The sequence below is a fragment of the Dicentrarchus labrax genome, unplaced genomic scaffold (genome assembly GCF_905237075.1).
Source record: "Dicentrarchus labrax unplaced genomic scaffold, dlabrax2021, whole genome shotgun sequence".
In the NCBI taxonomy this organism is placed as follows: domain Eukaryota; kingdom Metazoa; phylum Chordata; class Actinopteri; family Moronidae; genus Dicentrarchus; species Dicentrarchus labrax.
This window is the reverse complement of record NW_026136715.1, coordinates 13,181,940-13,203,942: the sequence shown is the minus strand read 5'-3', so window position 1 is coordinate 13,203,942 and position 22,003 is coordinate 13,181,940. Positions and strand designations below refer to the sequence as shown.

The 22,003-nt window shown below is 39.9% G+C and overlaps 2 protein-coding genes across 3 annotated transcripts in view; one reads left to right on the top strand and one right to left on the bottom strand.

The window, feature by feature from the left end:
• Positions 1–506: 506 nt before the first annotated feature.
• Positions 507–16,399, bottom strand: si:ch211-117c9.2 (solute carrier family 26 member 6). Of its 2 annotated transcripts, none has more exons than XM_051425687.1 (20): positions 15,952–16,399; positions 9,884–10,094; positions 9,058–9,197; positions 8,466–8,576; positions 8,171–8,343; positions 7,914–8,078; positions 6,841–6,993; positions 6,557–6,639; positions 5,707–5,854; positions 3,996–4,109; positions 3,795–3,872; positions 3,581–3,676; positions 3,372–3,478; positions 3,188–3,257; positions 1,981–2,073; positions 1,715–1,825; positions 1,302–1,619; positions 1,101–1,155; positions 722–852; positions 507–594 (listed from the first exon to the last, which is right to left on the bottom strand). In XM_051425687.1, the coding sequence occupies exons 2-20, from the start codon at positions 10,021–10,023 to the stop codon at positions 568–570; spliced, it is 2,313 nt and encodes a 770-aa protein (XP_051281647.1). In that variant the 5' UTR covers positions 10,024–10,094; positions 15,952–16,399; the 3' UTR covers positions 507–567. The 2 variants fall into 2 exon arrangements, with proteins under 2 accessions (XP_051281647.1, XP_051281648.1); XM_051425688.1 differs by having other exon boundaries at positions 9,884–10,025; positions 15,952–16,037.
• Positions 15,960–22,003, top strand: part of LOC127377622 (kelch repeat and BTB domain-containing protein 12-like) — a 7,329-nt gene continuing 1,285 nt past the window's right edge. The window contains exons 1-10 of the mRNA XM_051425698.1: positions 15,960–16,043; positions 17,516–17,738; positions 17,922–18,103; positions 18,279–18,411; positions 18,899–19,132; positions 19,246–19,604; positions 19,694–19,967; positions 21,090–21,237; positions 21,333–21,530; positions 21,750–22,003. The exon at positions 21,750–22,003 is cut by the window's right edge and continues 1,285 nt beyond it. Of these exons, the coding sequence (XP_051281658.1) occupies positions 17,568–17,738; positions 17,922–18,103; positions 18,279–18,411; positions 18,899–19,132; positions 19,246–19,604; positions 19,694–19,967; positions 21,090–21,237; positions 21,333–21,530; positions 21,750–21,898 (1,848 nt within the window). The 5' untranslated portion in view covers positions 15,960–16,043; positions 17,516–17,567 and the 3' untranslated portion in view covers positions 21,899–22,003. The remainder of the gene's footprint in view (positions 16,044–17,515; positions 17,739–17,921; positions 18,104–18,278; positions 18,412–18,898; positions 19,133–19,245; positions 19,605–19,693; positions 19,968–21,089; positions 21,238–21,332; positions 21,531–21,749) is intronic.

The following is a 22,003-nucleotide window of genomic DNA, read 5'->3' as shown; positions in this document are numbered from 1 at the left end:
GCAAATGAGCGGCAATGTAAAGGCTGAGAACTCTTGCAGGAGGGAATGGCCCGGCCATATAAATGACAAATATTTACATTTTATTGATTAGTTATGGAAGACGTCTGTATTGCATTGGTTCAAGAATATACTTAGATTGACAAACAAACATATGGATGCACATCATGGTCTGCCTGTTCATAGCAACACCCCTCACATATGAGTTTCCCCTTACAGTCAACCTTTCACTCACTCTCCACTCTCTCACACAGGCTATAAATACAGACTCCTATTAGTCCAGTGTTACATTCTCCCACTCAACCCCCGCCCCTTCTCCGTCTCTCACACACACCACAGAGGGAGAGAGCTGCAATGACGTATTGCTGGCTATCTCATTAGACGATATCATAAAAAGCCTGTTGCCACAGCAACGGCTCCCTGTATTTCCATGGCAACCAGCCGCCATGTCAAGGTGGTGCATTCTCCCCCATTGAAGGGGGAGGAGACAATGGCGACCAATGGTGAGCAATGGAACAGCCAGGAGGAGGAGGAGGATGGTGAGAGTTGGAACAGTCTGACCCCTGCTGATCACATTTGAGTGGTGCATGACACATCCTGAAAAAAAAAGGACGATTTAGGGCTGAGGGTAAGAACGTTTGAGAATATATTACAGCAATGACAAGTGATAAGTGAAGCTGAGAGAGCTTAGAAGTGTGATTAATATTCATAGCGATGGACTCACAAGTATGAAGTCTGTCTGCCCCAGTTTGTGGAGAATATGAAGCACTGCATCATGTACTGTGACAAACAGCCTGCTCTTTGGGATGGACTCTGAGAAGAAACCTGCAGTTTCCAGCTGCTCCACGACACATGCTAATATTTGACCACACACACGCACACAGAGAAGCATGCATGACAATGAGCGACCTTATGAATGCCAGGGACAGAAAGCATTTTGTGATTATAGAAATAAATATTTATGTTTGACTTATGTGTGTGATGGGGAACAATGTGGCGCCACTGAGGCTGAGACCTTGACGCATTCATTATCTAAAGCTTCTGCCTTGAGTCTGCATTAAGGACATTAACTTTGTCTCTGTTTTGTCTGGTGTGCCACTCACCTTGGCAGCCTGCTAGATAGATGTCCAAGTCAATCTCCCCAAAGTCCCTGAATATCTGCAAGAAAAAGATAGATATGACTTTTTGATTTGTTTTTGTCTTTTATTCTTTAATTTAAAAATGTAAATGAACATGTATGCCCTCTTTTTAATGCTGATTATTAAATTAATAACGTCAACACACGGACCCTGGCACACACATACATTTTTCAAGGTCTTCACAGTGACTGTGTCCACAAAGCTGGTTGCCGAAATGTCCAAGATGATGCTGTGTGTGCCTGATCCACAGGCCCTTCCCTTTCCTTTATCACTGTGGTGTGATACGTGACTGATGCTGTCATACGTGTGGCAACCTGCGTCTGAATCGGAGTCTGACATGGTTGTGTCATGTTGGTAAGCCCGGTTTACTTGGCCTTTATTAGGGTCATTTGTAGAGGTTTCTGTCAGTCTTAAGGACACACCATTTCCCTGACTTGGTCCCCTCGGTTCTGCAGAGACTTTCCCCTCCTTCACCTCCGGCTCCTTCAAAGAGAATGTGCCATTGGACAAGTGGAATTAACGTTTAGTGACTTAAAATGTATGTAACTTGAGTTAATGTGTCTTTTACGATATCATACTTCTTTCTTTGCCTCCTTTTTAGCTTTCTTTTTCTCTTTCTTTTGTATACGCTTCAGCTTTGCGTCTTGTTTCTTCTTCGCCGTCAGCAGCTTCCCGATTTCAATTCCACTCTGCACAAAAAGCCAAGCATTGCATTAAAGAGAGAGAAGAGAAAGTGAGACAAGAGAGAGATAATGAAAGTAATTAAGGATGCTGTAGACAGCAGACAGGGATTACATCTGCTAATCAAACACACATCCACATTCATGGATACACATACACACACCTTCTCTTGCAGGGCCTCCAAGTACATCTCAGCATTTGCGTAGTAGATGGTTGTAGATGAACGGAAGATTTTAATTCCTGGAATCTCTTTAGCCTAAAGGGACACATCATGAAAGAGTTCAGAAACTCACACCCTGTTCTGCTCTCATTTGCACTTTCTACCTCCCCCTGGTATTGTTTGTTGTTCTTCTACCACTTAATGACTGAAAGTTGAACTAACTTTATCCACAAAGTGTTCCTGTAAAGGGTCAGTGCAGGTGCATACACATTTTTTGGGGAAAAAACAAATTTTCTCATGAACCTTTAGTTGTATCTATTAATGCTGATAGTTTTGCTTTTGTTTGCCCAATTTTTTAAGATATCTGTCGCGTAGATTTCTGTTGCCAACCCAGTACAATGAATGTGAATTACTGTATTTTAAAGGTACAGTGTGTAGACACCTAGCAGTGTAGTTGCTGATTGCAGCTCACTTGTTTCACCCTCACCCTTTCTGGGCTACTGTAGAAACATAGTGGTTCAACATGGCAGCCTGAATGAAAGGCAACGTGGTGTCTGTAGCTCATGTAGCAACAAATACACAAAGATTATTATTTTAAGGTGATTATACACTAATGAAAACATACCTATGAATATTTTCCATTTCTGCCTAAATGTTACACACTGGACCTTTAAACGACATTAAAACAAGACTGTGAGTCTGCAGCATAACTAGCAGCTCTGTTAGGCCAGGCACAGCTGTGCTTTGAGCTAAATGCTAACAACGGCATGCTAACATGCTCACAATGACAATGTTGCTGATGTTAAGCAGGTACAGTGTTCACCATCTTAGTTGAGTGTGTTGGCATGTGTTTTAGCATTTGCCAACTAATTACAAAGTACAGCTAAGGTTGATGACCAAAGAATCACCAAAGTCCTTAGATTTCCTCCTTTGGGAACCATATCTGCCCAACAATGTCATTGCAATCCATCCAATAATTGTTATTTCTGAAGTAGTCAGATGAAAAGTGTTGACCCTGAACTCTGTGATTATTGAACTGGTCCATTGTTTTCTGGAGAGACATTCACAACGATTGTACAGGCTGGTGGTAGTAATCTCAACCACAGATATCTTAAAAAATGTTTGGTTCGTTTTATAATTTGGATGAACTTACTTTCTGTAGCTTAAAATTGTACTAACAATCTGTCATTTATCACTAAAAGACATTTACCTCCTTGTAGGTGTCTGTGTCCAGATACAAGCCAGTGCCTGGCATATGGCCCAAGATAGAGTAGCGGGGTCTGGAAGGTATTAAAATGTCATTATTAGAGCAAGAATTGCCCTGCAGCTCTCTACAACTCAAAATCTCTCACAGTGTTTACACCAACAGTTAATAATGGGTGGTGTGTAGTTACAGTTGCGTTCTGAAGATGACAGTGAGCATGGAAAAGCCAACCGAGACAGCCAGACCCAAGTCCAGGTTGAGGAGGATAGTGCTTGTGAATGTTACCAGCCACACCAGCTAGAGGGCAGCATGAACACTCAGTCAGTGGGGTCAAAGTGCTATGAGGTTCACACAGTAATTAACTGAGCAGAATGACTCTTAAAGAGGATTTAGTCTTACCAGATCAACCTTATTGGTCTTCCACAGCATGGGCACGTCCAGGAACTGCTTAAACATTCCTTTCAAATTCACAAACACTATCGTGGATAAGACAGCCTGAAGAACACAAACACAGATGTATTCACATTTACCCACAGCCTTATTGGTTAATAGATTCACTGCCAAGAGAGATACTGATCATTAGAAAGAAATGGTAATGGAGGGAGAGTGTTACCTTGGGAAGATCTTCAAAGAGAGCACCTATTTTCAAAATTGTGATCAGCACGATGACAGACGAAATCACTCCTGCAACCTGGCGATACACACACACACACACACACACACACACTTATTGTTCAATCAATGGTCTCAAGTTGAACATAAGAATTAGATCAGGGGTATTTGTGCACATAAGTATGTTTATGTGTGTGTTTACTTGTGTCTTGCCCCCTGTGCTCTCCTGAACAAGGCTGCGAGACAATGAGGAAGTCACAGCGTAGCACTGAAAAAAGCTGCCAACAGTGTTGCTAAGACCCAAAGCAACCAGCTCCTGGAAAAAGGGAAACAGCAAAACAGACACAACATTTTAAATTAAAGAGAAACAGATTACCTTTCACACTCATACTGATATTTGATGCTATTAATATCATAGCCTTCAGACACTTATATGTCTGGTGTCTGTAACCTTTGGGTTAGAAACACAAAGTATTGATTCATTACCTTTATGGCCATGTCAACACATCACTACCATGTGAGCAGTCCCAAGCATATTTAAGACACACTCGATTGCATAAAGCTCGTTGGGCATTAATGATTTAGCAGACCAGCTCTTAGAGGCTGCAAGTGCTCCCAGCCTGCTCTCTCCAGAGCAGAATGATCCCAGTCACATGCCTCTGCAAGTGTGTGTGTGTGTGTGTGTGTGTGTGTGTGTGTGTGTGTGTGTGTGTGTGTGTGTGTGTGTGTGTGTGTGTGTGTGTGTGTGAATAGGTGTGCTATAGACAAGAATAAGAGAAGTAAAAAAAACTTTATTTCTACACATGCTTGTGTGGACAAAGCACAGGTAGTTAGAGGTTATGCCTTCATGTGTAACCATCTCCTGGGGAACATTAATCATTTTTCCAACAAAGTGGTGACCTGACCTAATGTACGAGCAAAGGGAAGCCAGTGCAGTTCAATCTCAGGCCGTGGTTGGAATAAAGATTGAATAATCAAAAGAGAATGAATAGGAGAGCATCTCCATGACAGAGAGAGTAATACATACTCTACTGTAGTATCTGTGACCCCTTTGTACATACAGTACTTGTTTCATGTAACATGCATCTACATTTTATTCAAACAACCACATCTCATTAACTTTTGCCAGATGCACAAGTAATCAAAAGCCAAACTTGATTGCTATCTTGCTATCTTATGCAGATATAATGCAGAATTAATTCACTGTAACTACTATGCCCCAGCCGTGTCCCACTGTGGGGTGAATCCCAGATGGCTTTGAGCCTTTTGGCATTATGACATTTGTAAATGTACTTGTATAATTACTGGCTTGAATTGATCTTTGGCCAACTCCTTTAGGCGATCCAATTTCACTCTCTCATTACTGTTAGGATATAATTCAGACACTGATGTTGCAGATGGGGACCATAAAGAAACAAGTGAAAACACTTCTCCTAAACGGCACAAATATAACAAATAATTTATCAAATGGAAAATATAATGACAATAATAATCATAATCATCTTCATAATTATCATCATTATCATCATCATAATAATAATGACTCTATATCTTATAGACTTAACAATTGGAACAGAATGTATTGCTTTGGTAATTCAAGCCAATGAAATACCTGGATTGAATGTATTTGAAATAAACTGAGCACCTGAAATAAATATGTTAGAAATATGTCAGAAATAAAATATAGGTCTGGCTTGATCCAGAACAACCGAAATAATTTTTCCACTGATGTGACTCTCATGATAAATTGTGAGCAACTACAATCTAATATTATGACCAAAATCTGACTCTATGACTCTCACAGCTGTTTGTGAGTGTCCCTTTATATATTCCAAGGCTTGTGTGTGTGTGTGTGTGTGTGTGTGTGTGTGTGTGTGTGTGTGTGTGTGTGTGTGTGTGTTTATATTCTGCACCTGGTTACTGTCCACCTTGTAGCCATGTTTGAGGGCAAATGTTTTGCCCAGGGAAATGTTGATGGCATAGCCCACAATAGCCACTGCAAAAGCGTCACCTATCACATTCGAGAACAATGTGGCATCTGGAACACGAGGGGCCTTCAGCCTGGAGCAGGAGGAAATGATGAATGTTTCAGGTTTTTGTCACTGTTGCCTTGTATAGCACCTGAGTCCTGCCAGACAGACATCTCTATAAACAGCTCAGGGCATTAGGGCAGCTCACAATTTCCCTACAGTTGTAACTCTTGACATTAAAAGAAATTTAACAAATAAGCTTCTTGCCAGTAGCTTCCTTGACCTAAATGCAGAGGTGAATGTCTTAAGCTCCAGCTGCATGTGTTACCTCCACTAACTTCCTGTCGTTATGTAACATACTTGGAAACACATCACATTTTTCAGTAATTTAGAAACACCCAACCCTCGGCCTTCCATGAATATCAGACACTGTTGGATAACTCAAATTAAAAAGCAAACACAAGAAAAGCTCAGAGTAGTTTTTGTATATATTACAATAATCTGCTATTATGTGTATGTTTACACATCTCAGTTTTATGCCTTCTGGGGAAAGCTTTTCCAGGAAGAGAAGCTTTTTAGAAATTCACTCACACAAACACACACTGTGTCTCTTTGTAGGGTGCGTTTATCTTATCAACGGCTTCACATATACAACCAAGAAAATTTGATATATTCATGTCTCTGATTTTGTCTGTCTCTTTCTGTTTTATCCACTTACACACACACACACACACACACACACACACACACACACACACAAGCACACATTTCAAACACACAAAGATGAACTTACCCACTGGGAATCTCTCCAACAACATCAATGCTGTATTTACTCGTAAGCCCACCGAAGTGGGTAATGATTGTTGCTGCTATGACCTGTTGATAAAAGGCACAAGGAATGTTGGTTCAGTGTGTGCAGTAAAACTTTCAGCACAAAAAAACCCCTTCTTTTAGGGAAGAGTAAGTCATCAGTCCTTCAGTCCAGATCACTGAGGCTAAGACGCCCCCTGCTGGACTTTTAAATTAACACACCTCCTGTATGAGTGAAAAGAGGAAAAAGCAAAGTGGAGGACTTACCACTATGAGTTCTATCGGGATTGGCATAGGCAGCTTCTGTCTGTAGCAGGCATTGATTTCTTTGACCACAATCAGAACAGAGAGTGCTACCAGGCTGACCACCAGCTCTGGCACTTTAGTCCCAGGCAGCAGCCGGCAAATATCCACCAGAGTCTGTGAGGAAAAGAGTGGAGAGGAGGAAGGAACAGAGGTTGAAGATGATGTTCATTCACATATAGTGTAGAAAGCAAGTGTCCACAGGTTTCTGCTGGTTTTGCCACCATGCTGCCCTAAATACCTTTTTACTAAACTCACTGATATTCATATCTTTTGTCTACTTTGTAGTGTTACGTGGAAGTGTATGAACTGTACTTGGACGACATCCTCATCACTCTCCTGTTAGTGTAGTTGCTGTTAGGGTCAATTAACTTAAACCTTTAACATATAGCCTATATCAGCACATGGTTTTTGGAGACCTCACACATTTCCCTGCGTAGGACCCTGGGGATATAGGAATGAACTTCAGCAGAGATGTAATCAGCCAGAGTAGCTGATAGTACCTTAGTGGGTGTGCTGGGTCTTTATGTCTTTAAATGTAAGTAAACAAGTACTAGTTCTGAGAAGTATCTTAAAGGAATAGTTCAACATTTGGGAAAATATGCGTATTTGCTTTCGTACAGAGATTAAGATAAGGAAATCAATACCACACCTGTCTGTTACATATTTAGCAGCTTGTTAGCTTAGCTTAACACACGACTGGAATCAGGGGGAGGTAGCCTGGTTGTGTCCAAGGGTGCCAACCAGCACCTCTGAAGCTCACTAATTAACATATTATATCTTATTTGTTTAATCCGTATAAAAACCTTTTTGTGGTTATAGGTTCCTGGTCAAGCAATAGGCACATAACCAACCAACTTCAGAATGGAAAATAGTCATTTTTTTAACAAGATATATAGTGTTAGTATTTAAAGGACTCTCAGAATATACTAGTACCAGTATCTCAAAACTGTAATCAAGCTGTAAAAGTCTTCTGTAACTTTGTTGTAAGTCTACAATCTAATCTATTGTCAGTATCCTTATGTGAACATACTCACATATATAAGGGAGAGAGGACCAGTGAAGCGAGCCGGTGTAATTCCAAACAGGTACTTGAGCTGGGAGACACACACATGACATGCTGATCCTGTGGTATATCCACGAACCAGTGGCTCAGAGAGGTAGGTGACCACAAAACCAAACCTCACCACACCCAACAGCAACTAAGAATGGAAAGAGAGAGAGAGAGAGTTTGTCAAAAACAGTGAAACATGACTTAAAAGGGTTTGGTCAAAATGGACACACTCAAACACACCTGAAAGATTCCTGCCAGAAGAGTGAGGGAACATGCTATCTGTACTCTGTATGCGTCCCGTTCATCGAAGTTTACACTTTCTGTTCCATTAGTGCCATTTCCAATAAAGTCACTGTCTGGTCCCAGCCTCTCCGTCACACTCCCAATCATGATGCTGATCACAGCAAACGTCCCTGAACAGACAAAACATGAGCATTTACGCACACAAATACACAAGCGAGGATGAGTTCATTCATGTTCTTTCAGTTCTTTTAGTTACTGTGTGTGTTTCTTCACACACATTTGTCTTGCTCACCTATGGAGATGTGTCTGGAAGTACCAAAGAGGAAGTAGACCAGCACAGGGTAGAGGGAGGTGTAAAGGCCAAACACTGGACGTAAGGAAGCCAGAAGAGCATATGCCATCCCTGGTAAAACAACAAACAAATTTGGTGATGTTTTGGGTGTTTTTAAATTTAAGGAATAGTCACATACAATTTGGAAAAATACACTTTACCCAAAGTTAGGTAAGATCGATATCATTCTCATATCTGTTCGTTAAATATGAAGCTTCAGTCAGGAGCCAATTAGCTGAGCTTAAACAAAAATTAAAGTGTAAAAACAAGAACTTTTGTTTGGGTGCAATGACTTCCTGGACTCTTGTCATCATTGAGCGTAGACTCCAGTAAAACCACAATTTTTACACTACAAGTTATATTTAGTTAATTAGTTAGCTTTACAGGTAATGTTTAATTCGGAGAGAGCCATGTTAGCTGTTCACCTGTTTGCAGTCTTTATGCTCTCCTTGATTGAGCTTCATATTTAATTAACAAATGAGTGTGGTATCAATCTTCTCTTTTGCTAAGTTTATGAAGTGTGATGTAGATAACCGTACACATTCATACAAACCCTGTGGCAGATGCATAATGCCCACACTGCAGCCAGAGATCAGGTCCCCTATGGCATTTTCTCTAAAGGAGTATTGAGGCAACCAGCCGAGAACAGGAACCCAACTCAGCGCTGTGTGCTTCACCCTGGACGCTGAACACCTGCAACAGGTAACCCGGAAATACATTTTATCATTCATATTACTGAGTATACAATTTCTCTTTCAAATTTTTCACTGAATGTCTCACGAAGGAGGATGTGTGTCTACCTAACAGGTCATCTAGAAAAGAAACACGTATGTATAGGCTTTTAGTTTAGGTTTTGTTAGTTTATTTTTTTTAAAGGAAGAGTTGTAAAAGAAACAAATTAAAATGTCCTCAAAAAATTCCTAAAGTGAGGCTTGTGAATCCTAACACCTGCTACAGTTTTTATCAGCCGGCCTTGTAACAAAAAGTGACACACGGAAAACAGTAACATGTCAAATATGCTGCTGTTCACCTCAGTTTAGAGGGTTAGTGAACTGAATATTAAAATGTGAGGAAGATGGCCTTAACAAATATCAGATATTTTACTAGATAAATATTGGATTTAACAACTTGTTCTATCGAGGGCACAAACTGAGTCTTGTGATCCTGAAATGTCACTAGATTACCATTCATTGAATTTCAATGATCATGATGATAATAAAACTGTGCACTTTGCTCATCCATTATCACAGTTTTCCTTGGAAATAGCAAAAGGAAAGAGTGCATTCACATCCAAACACATTCTTTTCTTCCTTGTTTAGCTCAGTGTTCTTGTCACACATCCCTCGCCTGCGTCCTCTTCTCTGTATATGCCATGTTACCTCAGGGACTCCTTCACCCGTTCACCCGGGGTTGGTTTAGTGGACCACGTCCCTTTTTGCGCCACTTCATCCAGACCTAACTCATCCAGAATGTTCCTCTGCACAAAATACTCCCCAGCTGGATAGTCCTTCATCTCCATGTCTGTTTGATCAAATTCAACAGATCTCTGTAAAGCCAGTTTCAATTTGAGCTCCTCCCTTGCCTGAGGGTCTTCTTGCCCAGAGAGAGAGAGAGACAGTTGTAGTTGCACAACAAAAGCAAAACAGTGTGTAGTGTGAGTGAAGCCTCCTCACTGTGCTGTACTAATTAACAGTGCTTGTTTTTGGACTGTGGGAGTGACTGCTCCTTTCCTGTTCTTATAAGGGTATAACCACGCCTCACATGTCCGTGTTCTGAATACACACCTGAGGCTGTGTGTGTGTGGGTCTGAATGTCACAATGTAGTGATTAACTACAGTTGACAAGTTTTTATATAAGGGAGACCTGAGAGCACACCAGTTACAGTTTACATAGAAATAAAACACAACAGACAGGACATACAAACACACAAGGGAGTGAATAAATCCGATGAAGCTTTGTACAGGTTTTTTTTTTTCTTTTAAAAAGCACACACCTCACTCTCTTGTGGAACAGACAGTATGGTGGTTCAATAAATCTTATCTTTATGGCGGCCTAACTTTCCTCATTCAGATAAAGTAACAATATTTTCATGGTCAGCAGAAAAGTTGTGACACATTGTGCTACTGGCATTGTGCAGTATACTTTATAGATTGTGGAAGTCCAAATAAGAAATCTCCTTTTTTCCAAAGATTGTTCACATAAACCCAAAATAACTCTATTCTTCAGGTTGCTGAAAGGAGACCAGAAGATTTTGCTTAGTATGCTTTAAAATCTCTGTGACTAGTCTAGTTTTTTGTTTTTGTTTATTAAATCAAATGGCTCACCCTCTCTCATACCTGCGTCTTTGCTATAGATATAAGTGGTATCTGTACTGCAGAAACAAAGTAAAGACAGCACTCGACATCAAGTGCAACCCTCTCCTTCTGCCATGAGTCAGCACATCAATGTTTGAGAGGCTGATCTGTATTCAAATGATTGCAATCTGCAACTCTACCACCAGATGCCACTGAATCCTACATACTGGTCCTTTGAATAAAAGTATGTAAGTATTATCAATAAAATATACTAAAAGTATATGGAGATGCATTGTTTTTAACTGGACTAGACGGTATTAAAAATTGTAATCTGAAAATCAACTAGTAATTTAAGTTGTCAGACATATGTAGTGTAGTAAAAAGTACAATACTGTAGTAAATTTGATAACATAATTACATTCTACCTCTGCTTTCTCTCATACTCACCTTGTGAAGTGTCAGTACTAAATAAAATAAAATGAAAATAAAGAACTAACTAGAGGGAATGTGTCTTACTAGACTGAAAATCTGAAACAGAATAAGTAGTCAAATAAGCTGATTAACATGTTCTCATTTAAGAACAAACAAACTTTACAATGTGTCCCTATTTGATATCGAAAAAGGGCCTGATATAATGCTTAAGCTTCTAAACTTAAATAAAAGCCACTTTATCTTCGAACCAGGAAACCTTATAACACAAATTCACCAGTCACACTTCTGACAGGGCTCCTTCGAATCATCTATTTAATGTTTATGTTGAGCAGGTTAATGTTTAATAGGGTCTTTGTCAAAATGACTTTCATTATTGAGTGACGTTTATCTTGTTATTCAGTCCGTGCGAAAAGGAGCAGAATACCCTCAAACGTGGATAGAGAGGTGATGAATGTGACTTCACATACTTCCAAGGTGCACAGAAGTAATCTGTGCACCTTGAAAGTATGATGACCCTGATGAAGGCCACACGTTTCTCTGATAAAGTTGTTCTATTTATTAGTGTTTCTGGAGTTTTGACCTCTTTAGCAAAATTAACTAATGCAGTAAGAGTCCAAATGAGATGAGAGTAAGGAGTCTGTTGATATTATTGGTTTTTCGTATTAGCAATTAAAAAAAAATTAAATTACGCATTTTAGTTAACATAGCTGGAAACTCAATTGAAGATGGATGTATTTCTAAAACATAGCATACACAAAACACACCTGGTTCTTTTCTTTCCCTTTTTAGCATCATTATTTTCTGGGATTGCACCCTGCACTTGACACATCAGTGATATGAACATTATCATATTATTATTAAACATATTTTTTTAAGACAAAACCTTCATGTCAGAGGATTTCCCGGTTTTTATGTTTTTTAATTACCACTGGAAAAACAAACAACTCAGTCTCAGGGGAAGATTTCACTTTTGTGACTGAAATGACTAACAGCAATAGATGAGTGTTAGACTCAACAGGAAACATTCTTGCACATATTAACCTGGTCCCTGTCACACACATGTAAATGTGTGCTGTTAAAACTCGGGAACATTTTGATGACCCAGCACAGCTGAAAGCACAAGCAGTGATGGGAGAACTTTCCAGTGTGCCACTCACATCTCAGATCATTTACAGGTCATACAAAATAACATTATTTGTTTAAATTTGTAATTAAAGACAACATTTATTTTAGTCAAATCACTCTAAGTCAGACCCAAGAATATTCACAGGATTTTAAATGTATCAGAGACCAGAATAAGTATAGTATTAGTAGTTTAGTAGTATTTTAATGGGATGTGTGTGTTTATTTTTATCCTGAACCAATTTTTTCCAATTTTCTTTTCAAATTACCCGACAACAATTCTACCAGTGTTGACTGTGTAGCCAAAGCCTATATCAGTGCACCACTTCATTGCAGTGGGTGAATTTATTAGTATGAACATGGCATTGAGTCAATCTAACATAGTGGCTGCTGTAAATACTCACTAGTGCACCAAATGCATTAATCCTCCTCTAAAAATAGTCTTCAACAAATGCACTATTTACCACTCATTGAGTAACAACTACAGAAGTACTAAAAACTACAAACTACAGAGTGTCTAAATCATTATTATAATAATAATAATTATTATTTAGTATGTCATAGTTCAAGGCCCTGCTAACAGTGGCGGTCCCCCCCCCCCCCCGTGGCCCAGTTGTTGAGAAACGCGTGCTAAAGTGCCCTCTTGGGAGCCGCCCCTGCCCTTCAGAAAGTCTGTGCACGCCACTGCCTGCTAATATCAGAAACATTGTTTTTTCCAGCTTTAATAAATATTATTTTATTTGGTTGACATAAGTTTCATAAAATACATCTAGGTAACATTTTTAACAAGGGAAATATTTGCTTTTCATCCTGCACCCTCCTACATGCAGCACCTGCTGAAGCTGACAAAGCATTATGAAATAAGCCTACATATGTAGGTTTTGTGCTGCTCAAGATAACAAACAGAATAATTGAGCTGAGCAAAGACAAAAAATCTCAGAGAAATTAACTCACTGTTATATTGTGATTGATGTGCCATTAACTCTTTGTGAGACATTCAAATATAGGATCAACTTTTGTTTTAACTCTTATCAATAGGTAAATAGTGAGCTAAATCATTTAACTGCTGGAATGAAGAGGTGAGGTGTTTGATAACCTGTTAAAGGTTGTAAAGTTCCACATGGTTAGCTATGCAAAGTCAGATTTTTTTCCTGACCTAGTTGCAAAAAAAGGTTTAATTTGCAGATGTTACTTGGGAGGAGGTTTAAATGATAACGCCAGAATAACTTGACACTGTCTTAACAGCAGATCAAACAAACTTTATTTAAATATAATTTTAAATAACAGATATTAAGTTGTTAAATGTTAAGGTATGATGTTTACCATCACTTTCGCAACTGAGGCTGACTCATTTGTCATTCATTTATAAGGTAAAGTATTGGATAATTTAAAATTTTGACCTGATGGTGGTCCTAAATGAAACAACAAAGTCATCAGGCAACAATTCATCCTTACAACATGAATGTTTGTACAATATTCTGTCACAATACATCCAATAGTTATTGAGACATTTTACCACAAATGTCAACCTCATGGTGGCGTTATCGGAAAAGTCTTGATTAACCAAGTAGGTAGGATTCATCCTTCAGTCTGGACCAAAGTGGTAGTGACCAACAGACCAACACAGCCATTCTTTTAATGATTAATGAGTGTCTAAATCAAAATAAAAGTTTTAAAATCAAGAAAGATCTAAAGAAAATAATTGCTAATTGGATGCTTGGACCTGCCAAATCCCAGTTCAATTTTAAAGTTGAACCACATGAAAAGATCATTATTTATAAAGCACACTTGTCAACAAAGTGCTTGAAAATGGCTTAAAAGGTGCTTAGAAATGGTTATGTATTTTCAATTTTATTAGGTTACAAATTAGCCTGTTTTTTGCAGTTTTTGCCACTTTCACTTCATCATTATAGGAACATTTGTGCTCTGTAAACTGAGGCCTTCTGAGTTACGCAGTTGGCCAAAGGTACTGATGAAGAGCTGGGATCAGAGCTGGCAGAGTGACAGCACTGGCACATGTAAGGAAGCACGTTTCACATATACACATCCTGACCAGGAGTCACTGATTAATCTACACTGCCTATGAACTGTAAGGACCATATTGTTTTTCTCATGCTATTGTGTAATACAGTAGGCTACACTCAGCTGTGCGTGGAGATATGGTTAGAAAACAATTATCCTGAAGTCACACCTCCTGTCCCTATTGGACCTGTGACAGAGTCTACAAAACAATTATCTTTGCACAACAGTGTGTTTTGTGTGTATATTTGACTGTATATGTTGCGGTGTTCATCACTTTCCCAGAGACCCCCCTAAAATGTACCACTAAAAGTTTGCTTGCAGCAGTCATTATTTGGTTTTTTAGAAAGAAGGTGTCCCGATGAAGAGGTTATACCTGGCACCAAGCTTCGTTTCACATGTGAAGACAAGCTCACATACACACTGTATATGCATGCTCTAGGAACTAGATGGCGCCAGACCAAGGTTGTTAAAAGGTTTTTATAGTTAACTAAAACTAAACTTAAAAAAACATTTTAGTTAGATTAAATGAAATTAAAATTAAAACTAGACTTTTGAAAGAGACAAAAACTAGCTTAACTGATATTGTGTACTTACAAAACTAACTAAAATATGATAAAAATGTAAAGGAAAGGATCTCTGTGTTTGATCAAATTTTTAAACACAACAAATGAGGAACGAATGAGGAAGTAACTGCTAGTAAACCATTAGCTAATGAGTAATTTTATAGCTAATGATTGGTTAATCATTAGTTGATTGGTTAATCATTAGTTGACTAAAATATGAGTGAGGACTCTTGGTAATTGATGAATTGTTAATAAATAGTTCCCTAATCACTCCTAATGGAGGATTAGGGAACTGAAAAAGCAGACTGGGAGATCAAGTATTAATTAATCATTAGGTGATGATTAGTTCAAAAATATCTGTGAGTTGTAACTATTTAAGTAGTAAGTAATGAATGAGTCATTACTAGTTTTGTGCCATTCACCGACTGGATCAGATAAAAAAAAGGGGTCAGTATGACTGATTCACAGATATCCATGAACTAATCATTACCTAATGATTCATTAATATAAGATAGCAGTTTGTTCTCTAGTAACTCATCATTATCTACTATATAGTATGAGTAGATAATAATTAGGGAACTACTTGCATGCAACAATGCATCAATTATCAAGTTGTTCCTGATTTGTTCCGCCCTCATTTTTCATAATTAACTAATGATTATCTACTCTAATTGATTTGGAGTTACTAATTAACTACTGGTTTACTACCAATTACTTCCTCTTCATTCTTCATTTGTTCCTTGGTAACTACTCAAGATTTAACAGAAACAAGCTGAAAAGTCTTCTGCCTCTCATTCTTGCAGTTTCTAGATGAAACAACAAGACAAAAACTATAACACTCATCGGCTGTTTGTCCAGCCACTTCTGGAAACCTGAACAGACCAACAGCACCACTAGCACTTGCTGGTCTATTTTAAACCTTTTTTACCAGTGAGCATGATATTGCCTCCACTCACAGGCAGCAAATAGCACAGCACACAAGACAGATCTGCCAGCAAACATTAATACAACTACCTGTGCAGAGTAGTTTAAGAGATCAAATCTGACGTCATCTCAATTCAGAAACTCTTGAATCCTGGTCGTGGCTAGCCCCAGCACACCACAGGGTATGACAGCTGTCTTTTTGCATGTGCTTAGCTAAAGTCATGCTAACATGCTACTGCTTGTACTGTGGACTTTGTGCATGTCTGCCGGGAGTGAGGTGACCTGTGTTTAGCACACCCACGGACGGTGTCATTATCTTCTCCATAAATGTGTGAGTTGGTGGGCCAGCTGCTTAGGGGCGGAACCTGTTTAAGACACTGGTCAGCAAGACAGGTCTCTACGAACAGAGCAAAGCCTTTCCAGTTCCTCTCCTAACCAACCAAACACCATCTGAGAGGCACCCTTCAGCTGTTTGTCCTCAGAAGTAATGTTTACTGCGTATTACACATTAGCTTATAATTAAATGCCTGCCCACCCCAGTTTGGTGTCAAATACTGTCAAATTTAACTTATTAATTTAGATGAATTTTTAAAATAACATGTTAAACAGTGTAAATGAACATTAATAATTAATAATAATAATAACATAAAACACTTTTTTAATAAATGTCTGAAGATTTGGAAATAAAACAATTTATTGATTTTGTGGTGGCAATTAGTTTAATAAAGCATACAAAGTATGATCTTGTTTTTCTGTAAGGTTTTATTCAAGTCATCCATGAATGGTCTCAACGCAACTGTCACACACTCTCGTATGTGAAAGTCCGAAGAGCCCCGATTGGCAGAAGCAGTATGGTTTTATCCCAGTTGGAGCACACAGTTACACATTCCTAAGTTGTTGGACAGTAAACAGACAGATAATGTGGTGAGATGATCATGTCCTTGGCTTCTTAGTGAAGTCTCAACATCCCACTGTGTACTGGGACATAGAGTGTAGTTAGAAACAGGGCTAAAGGTTATATGCATATAATAGCCTCTTCAACAGTTGCGTATGGTTTTACAATGACCAGGTCAAAGGGTTGTATAGGTTCTTAAAAATTGCCATTACAATTTCTAATGCCACCTTTAGATATTTCTATTCAGTATTTTACTGGTGTGCCATTGTAATGTAATGTATGTGATTGTCTGTTGTTAAATCAGGATATATTTCTGCAGTCTCCATTCTACCCTCTTGCTACCCCGTGAATAATTCTCTAGGTCTAAGCTTAAAGAGCTTAAACTCAAAAAAGTTTTATGAAAACCAACACCATAATTCCTAAGGTCATTATAGAGGTCGATATAAAGGGCTGGATGGAGACCAGAAGATGTGCAACTTCTGTAATGACAATCGTTTGGGAGACGAGTATCATATTTTGTTTGAATGTAAGAACGTAAGCATAATGAATCACAGAGAAAGGTGTTTGGCAATATTTAAACTGCCCATCTATGTTTAATCTTGGTATTACAATCACATATGTCTAAAGTTATTTGTAAACTAGGTGTCATTTTGAAGAAAGTTTGAAGAAAGATAGGAACAGATTGAGAATTGTGTGTATGAAAAAACTTTTCTTGTTTATTTATTCTCTTGTGTGTGTTTGGCACTACTGTGCCATAAGGTCTTTCTCTCTATGCTGAGTAAAGTGGTACAGACACCCAGTGCAGCGACCTATGGAGGCCCCAATGCTGGACTCTGCTCAGGCAGAGCATGGCTCACTTCTTCTCAGGCAGCTACAGAGGATGAGAGCATCTGAGGAGCTCACTGATGTGGTGCTGCTAGCAGAAGGGATTCCATTTCCTTGCCACAAGGTGGTGCTGTCTGCATTCAGTCCTTACTTTCAGGTAAAGTGGACAATCCATTCCATTACACACACACACACACATATATATATATATATATATATATATATGAGAAAGTACAAGATGCAGATGTGTTTTGCAGAACTGATAAAGCAGTTCAGTTGATGATCCTATGAGACTGTAACTGCATCATGTTCAATTGTTTTGATAAATTGCTGTGTCCAGGCCATGTTTACATGTGGTCTGAAGGAGACCCGGGGGGGAGAGGTGTCTCTCAGGGACACTCCTGCTCAGAGCCTGGAGCTGCTGCTGGATTACATGTACCGAGCTCAACTTCCACTTTCCAACGACAACATCCAGGGAGTGGCTGCTGCTGCCTTTCTGCTCCATGTAGATGGAGCCTTCAGGTGGGGAACGAGATTGGTGGGAATTCATTGATTTTCCAATAAACTTCCACAATAGAACATCGTATAGTGTTCATTTAGTGAGATGTGCCTGTAGTATAGGTTAGAGGGCAGTGACCTATGTATAAAGTACTGATAATATTTTGTTCCCATCACCACCTTGTTGTTTCTGCTTCAGGTTGTGTCAGAGTCACATGGAGGCCCGTATGGACCCCTCCAACTGTGTTGGTCTGTACCACTGGGCCCGAGACCTGGGGGCCACTAGTCTGGCTGACTGCGCCTTGAGATACCTCTGCCAACACTTTGCACAGGTGGGGTATCCAGCACAAGTACTGTCAAATATTCTTTCAGTAGGAGCCATAAATAATATTTCCTGGCCCCAAGATAAAACATGTTATATGGCCTGAAAAACAATTAATTTATAAAATCAGCTGCCTCATAATATGTATGTATATCCACCTTAGGACCAACTTACTTTAAAGGCTCATGGCAGATGATATTTGTACAAAATGAAAATATTCAAACATAAGTCAAAAATACAATAAAAAATGAAAACAACAACAGCGACATGACAGCTGCATAACATTTTACAAGCCTTCCTCTCTCTCTGTTTTTAGGCTACTTATTGCTGCCACTAGGGGGTGGAAGTCACTTGCATTTTTTGCACAGTGATGCACAGGGGTTGGGATGCTTTGGGAATTACAGTGTTGATGTGATACGGACTTTCCTACCATCATCTATATATACCATCCACTTGATCGTTGCCATTTTCCTCCTTCTTTATCTTGCTGTCTCAAGGTTTGTGAGGAAGAAGAAGTGCTGGAGCTGGATGCCCATAGTCTTGGGGATCTGCTGGGTTCAGATGACCTCAACATATCACAGGAGCAGGTAGTCCTGGAGCTGGTGCTACGCTGGGTGGACAGGCGAAGGGGGGACTCGCAGAGTGAAGCCCAGGCTGTGGAGTTACTCAGACGTGTCCGGCTGGAGCTTGTGGACCCTGGATTCCTCCGTAAAGCCAGGAGGAGAAACCCGGTGAGAGAAAAGAGATGGAAATAGATAAAACATAAAAGTCTACATATCTTATCCACATTTATTAAGGAATTAGTAGGTTAACAGACTACAACGCCTATAAATGAATCTTCCAGGTACTGCTGCGGGATGCTGAGTGCTTTGGAATGATTGATGCTGCTCTCCAGACCTCAGGCCTGTGTGAGACGTCAGCTCCACCACGACCCCCCCTTCGTTATGGCATGGAGACCACCGACCTGCTGCTCTGCTTGGGTGGGGTGAATAAGGAGGGAGTGCCTGCCCGTCGTGGAGGACTTGCTGACCTCAGTTTTTGCTTTGCCCCCCATGGTAGAAAGACTTACTACATCCCCTCTCCACTGAGGAGCTGTGGAGGCATGGGACAGATCACAGCAGGGGCAGTGACACGAGATAACAACATCTTGGTGGCCATAGAGGCAGAAGATCAACACAGGATGAAGAGGGTGGATATTTACAGGTGTTTAAGCATGCTCATATATAATAAATCCATATGTTTGAATGGCACTGCATTCAACAACAGATCTTAAAGGCTTGTTTATGTTCCAGGTATGATAATTCAGAGGAGAACAGCTGGGTGGAGCTGTGCTCAGCAGCATACAGGGACATGTATGCTTTTGGGCTGTTAGGGGATGGCCTCTATATGATAGGCGGTCAGATGAAAGAGCGTAATCACTACATCATCACAAACAATGTGGAGAGATGGTCGCTGAAGAGAGGAGGCAGCTGGCTCAGCTTCGCCCCTCTGCCTCTCCCCTTAGCCTGTCACTGTGCCGTCAGCCTAAAGGAGCATCTCTACGTGCTGGGGGGCTGGACACCGCAGGTACACAGTGTGTCAAAAACACATATTAACTGTGCAGTAAATGAATGGGTTCAGGTATGCCTGTTGACTACTGAAAACTTCCCCCGCAGTTATTAGTAAAGACTCAATTATTAAAAGGCCCTGAAAACCTATTTTCTCAAACACTTGCTATGAACAACTGGATCCAACAGGAACACACAATTTTATGACAAAGAAGGAATTGTAGGCTTCATATTTCTGCACGCCCATCAGGATTAAGTGATATTAGAATCAAAATGTGGTGACATTAATGGGGTTGTTTACTCATGTAGCCAGCCCTGTCAATCAAATTCGATCCTGATGAAGCATGTGAGTTTTTATGCGTTAAACTCAATAAATAATATTTTTTTTACTGAAGTTTAGCTTTGATCGTTGCATATTTAGTCATATAATATACTTTTCATAGAAATACTTTTCAGTGTCTGTAAATCCAAGTGTCAACATTACAAAATTCCAGACTTCGCCGCCCTCTAGGAGCACCAGACTGGGATAATAATTCAGGCCAGGAATCTAACGTCAGCCCAAGCCAATCTCCACACATTCACAGCAGACCATGTATATACCTATCTGTTTCTGTTTAGTTTAAATTTTGTTTTTTCTGTGTACTGTTTTTGCCAGTAACATGACTTTTGGTGTTATTGCTACACACAAAGAAATTATTAAAAACATCCAAAATAGTTTTAAAAAAACTAAGTGTCCTCAGTTTCAAGAGTTAGTCAATTGAACTTCCATAATTAAGGCTACGGGAAGAATTCTTTCAGTTCAGGCCTGCCCTCTAGTGGTAGCATCGAGACAGATACAAAAAAGACACCGCAACACCATCGCCCATATCAGACCCAGGGACACTGAGGTCAGTAGGCTGAAAGACTGCAACATCTCAGTTATTTACAACAAAGTCTTATGCCAACAGAATAATTAGACATTTTTATAACCACGTAAAAATTGAACACACTGTGGTTTTAAAGCAACTCAATTATTCAAAGATCAGATGGTGAAAGATTCAGTGTAATGTCTGTCCTCTCAGTCCTCAACGTCTCATTTCTCACCTCAGTTTCTTGTCTTTTTCTTCCCCCTCCTATCCAACTCTCTCTTCTCCTCCCTCAGCACCAGCCAGATGATGAGCCTGACAAGCTGAGTAATCGTGTGTTTCATTTTGACCCTGGCAAGGACAGGTGGACAGAGTGTGCCAGGATGAATTACTCAAGGTACCGCTGTGGCACGGCTGTCCTCAACGGAGAAATCTACATACTAGGTCAGACTACAAGACCGACTATAACTGTATTCCTAAATATTTATTCAGTATGATAAAGAATGGAGGCAGCTAATGTGTGTGTGTATGTCCTTCAGGTGGAATAGGGTGTGATGGAGAGGACCGTGGACAATCACGTCGTTGTCTGAGCTCTGTGGAGATCTATAACCCAGACACAGACACCTGGAGGGTGGGACCTACCCTGCCCACAGCTCTACTCTCCCTCCGCACCAACTCCTCCAATATAGGAGTAGTGGAGGGCAAGCTCTACCTATGTGGATACTACAAGGGAGCAGGTCAGTTAGTAAAATATTTTTTTAACAGCTTGTTATGTGTAGTCTCTTAGAAAATGTCAACCTAATAAGTTTAACTTCACTTGTCTCCTGTTGTACAAAAACAAGGCAGAATTTGGGTCTGCATCAGCGTGAGGGAATGCCAGCTAACTGATGAGGCAGTATCTTTGGAAATTAGATTTTGGTCAGCCATAACTTACATGCTTTCTCTCATGAATGCAGGCCGTCATGAGATCATCACCAAGGAGATTTTGGAGTTGGATCCTGCAGACAATGTGTGGACGGTGGTGGAAAGACGAGCAGCCATGCATGACTGCTATGACGTCTGTCTGGTGGCTAACCTCAATCCTCGAGACCTCGTCACACCCTAATTCATCTCCTCCTGACTCTGAGCAACAATGCCAGGAGCCAGGATGTGTGGGAAACAAGCTCCTGTCTTTTAAACCTCATACTGCTGGCTTGACTCCTGGACTTGT

What these genes read in the sequence shown, in the direction of transcription:
- si:ch211-117c9.2 (XM_051425687.1), bottom strand. Translation starts at nt 10,023, where the DNA reads ATGGAGATGAAGGACTATCCAGCTGGGGAGTATTTTGTGCAGAGGAAC. An exon ending in ACAAGGTGGACAGTAACCAG is followed by an intron (nt 4,110 to 5,706) that starts GTGCAGAATATA and finishes CCCTTTTTCCAG; the next exon opens with GAGCTGGTTGCTTTGGGTCT. An exon ending in ACACAGACACCTACAAGGAG is followed by an intron (nt 2,074 to 3,187) that starts GTAAATGTCTTT and finishes GTGTCCCTTTAG; the next exon opens with GCTAAAGAGATTCCAGGAAT.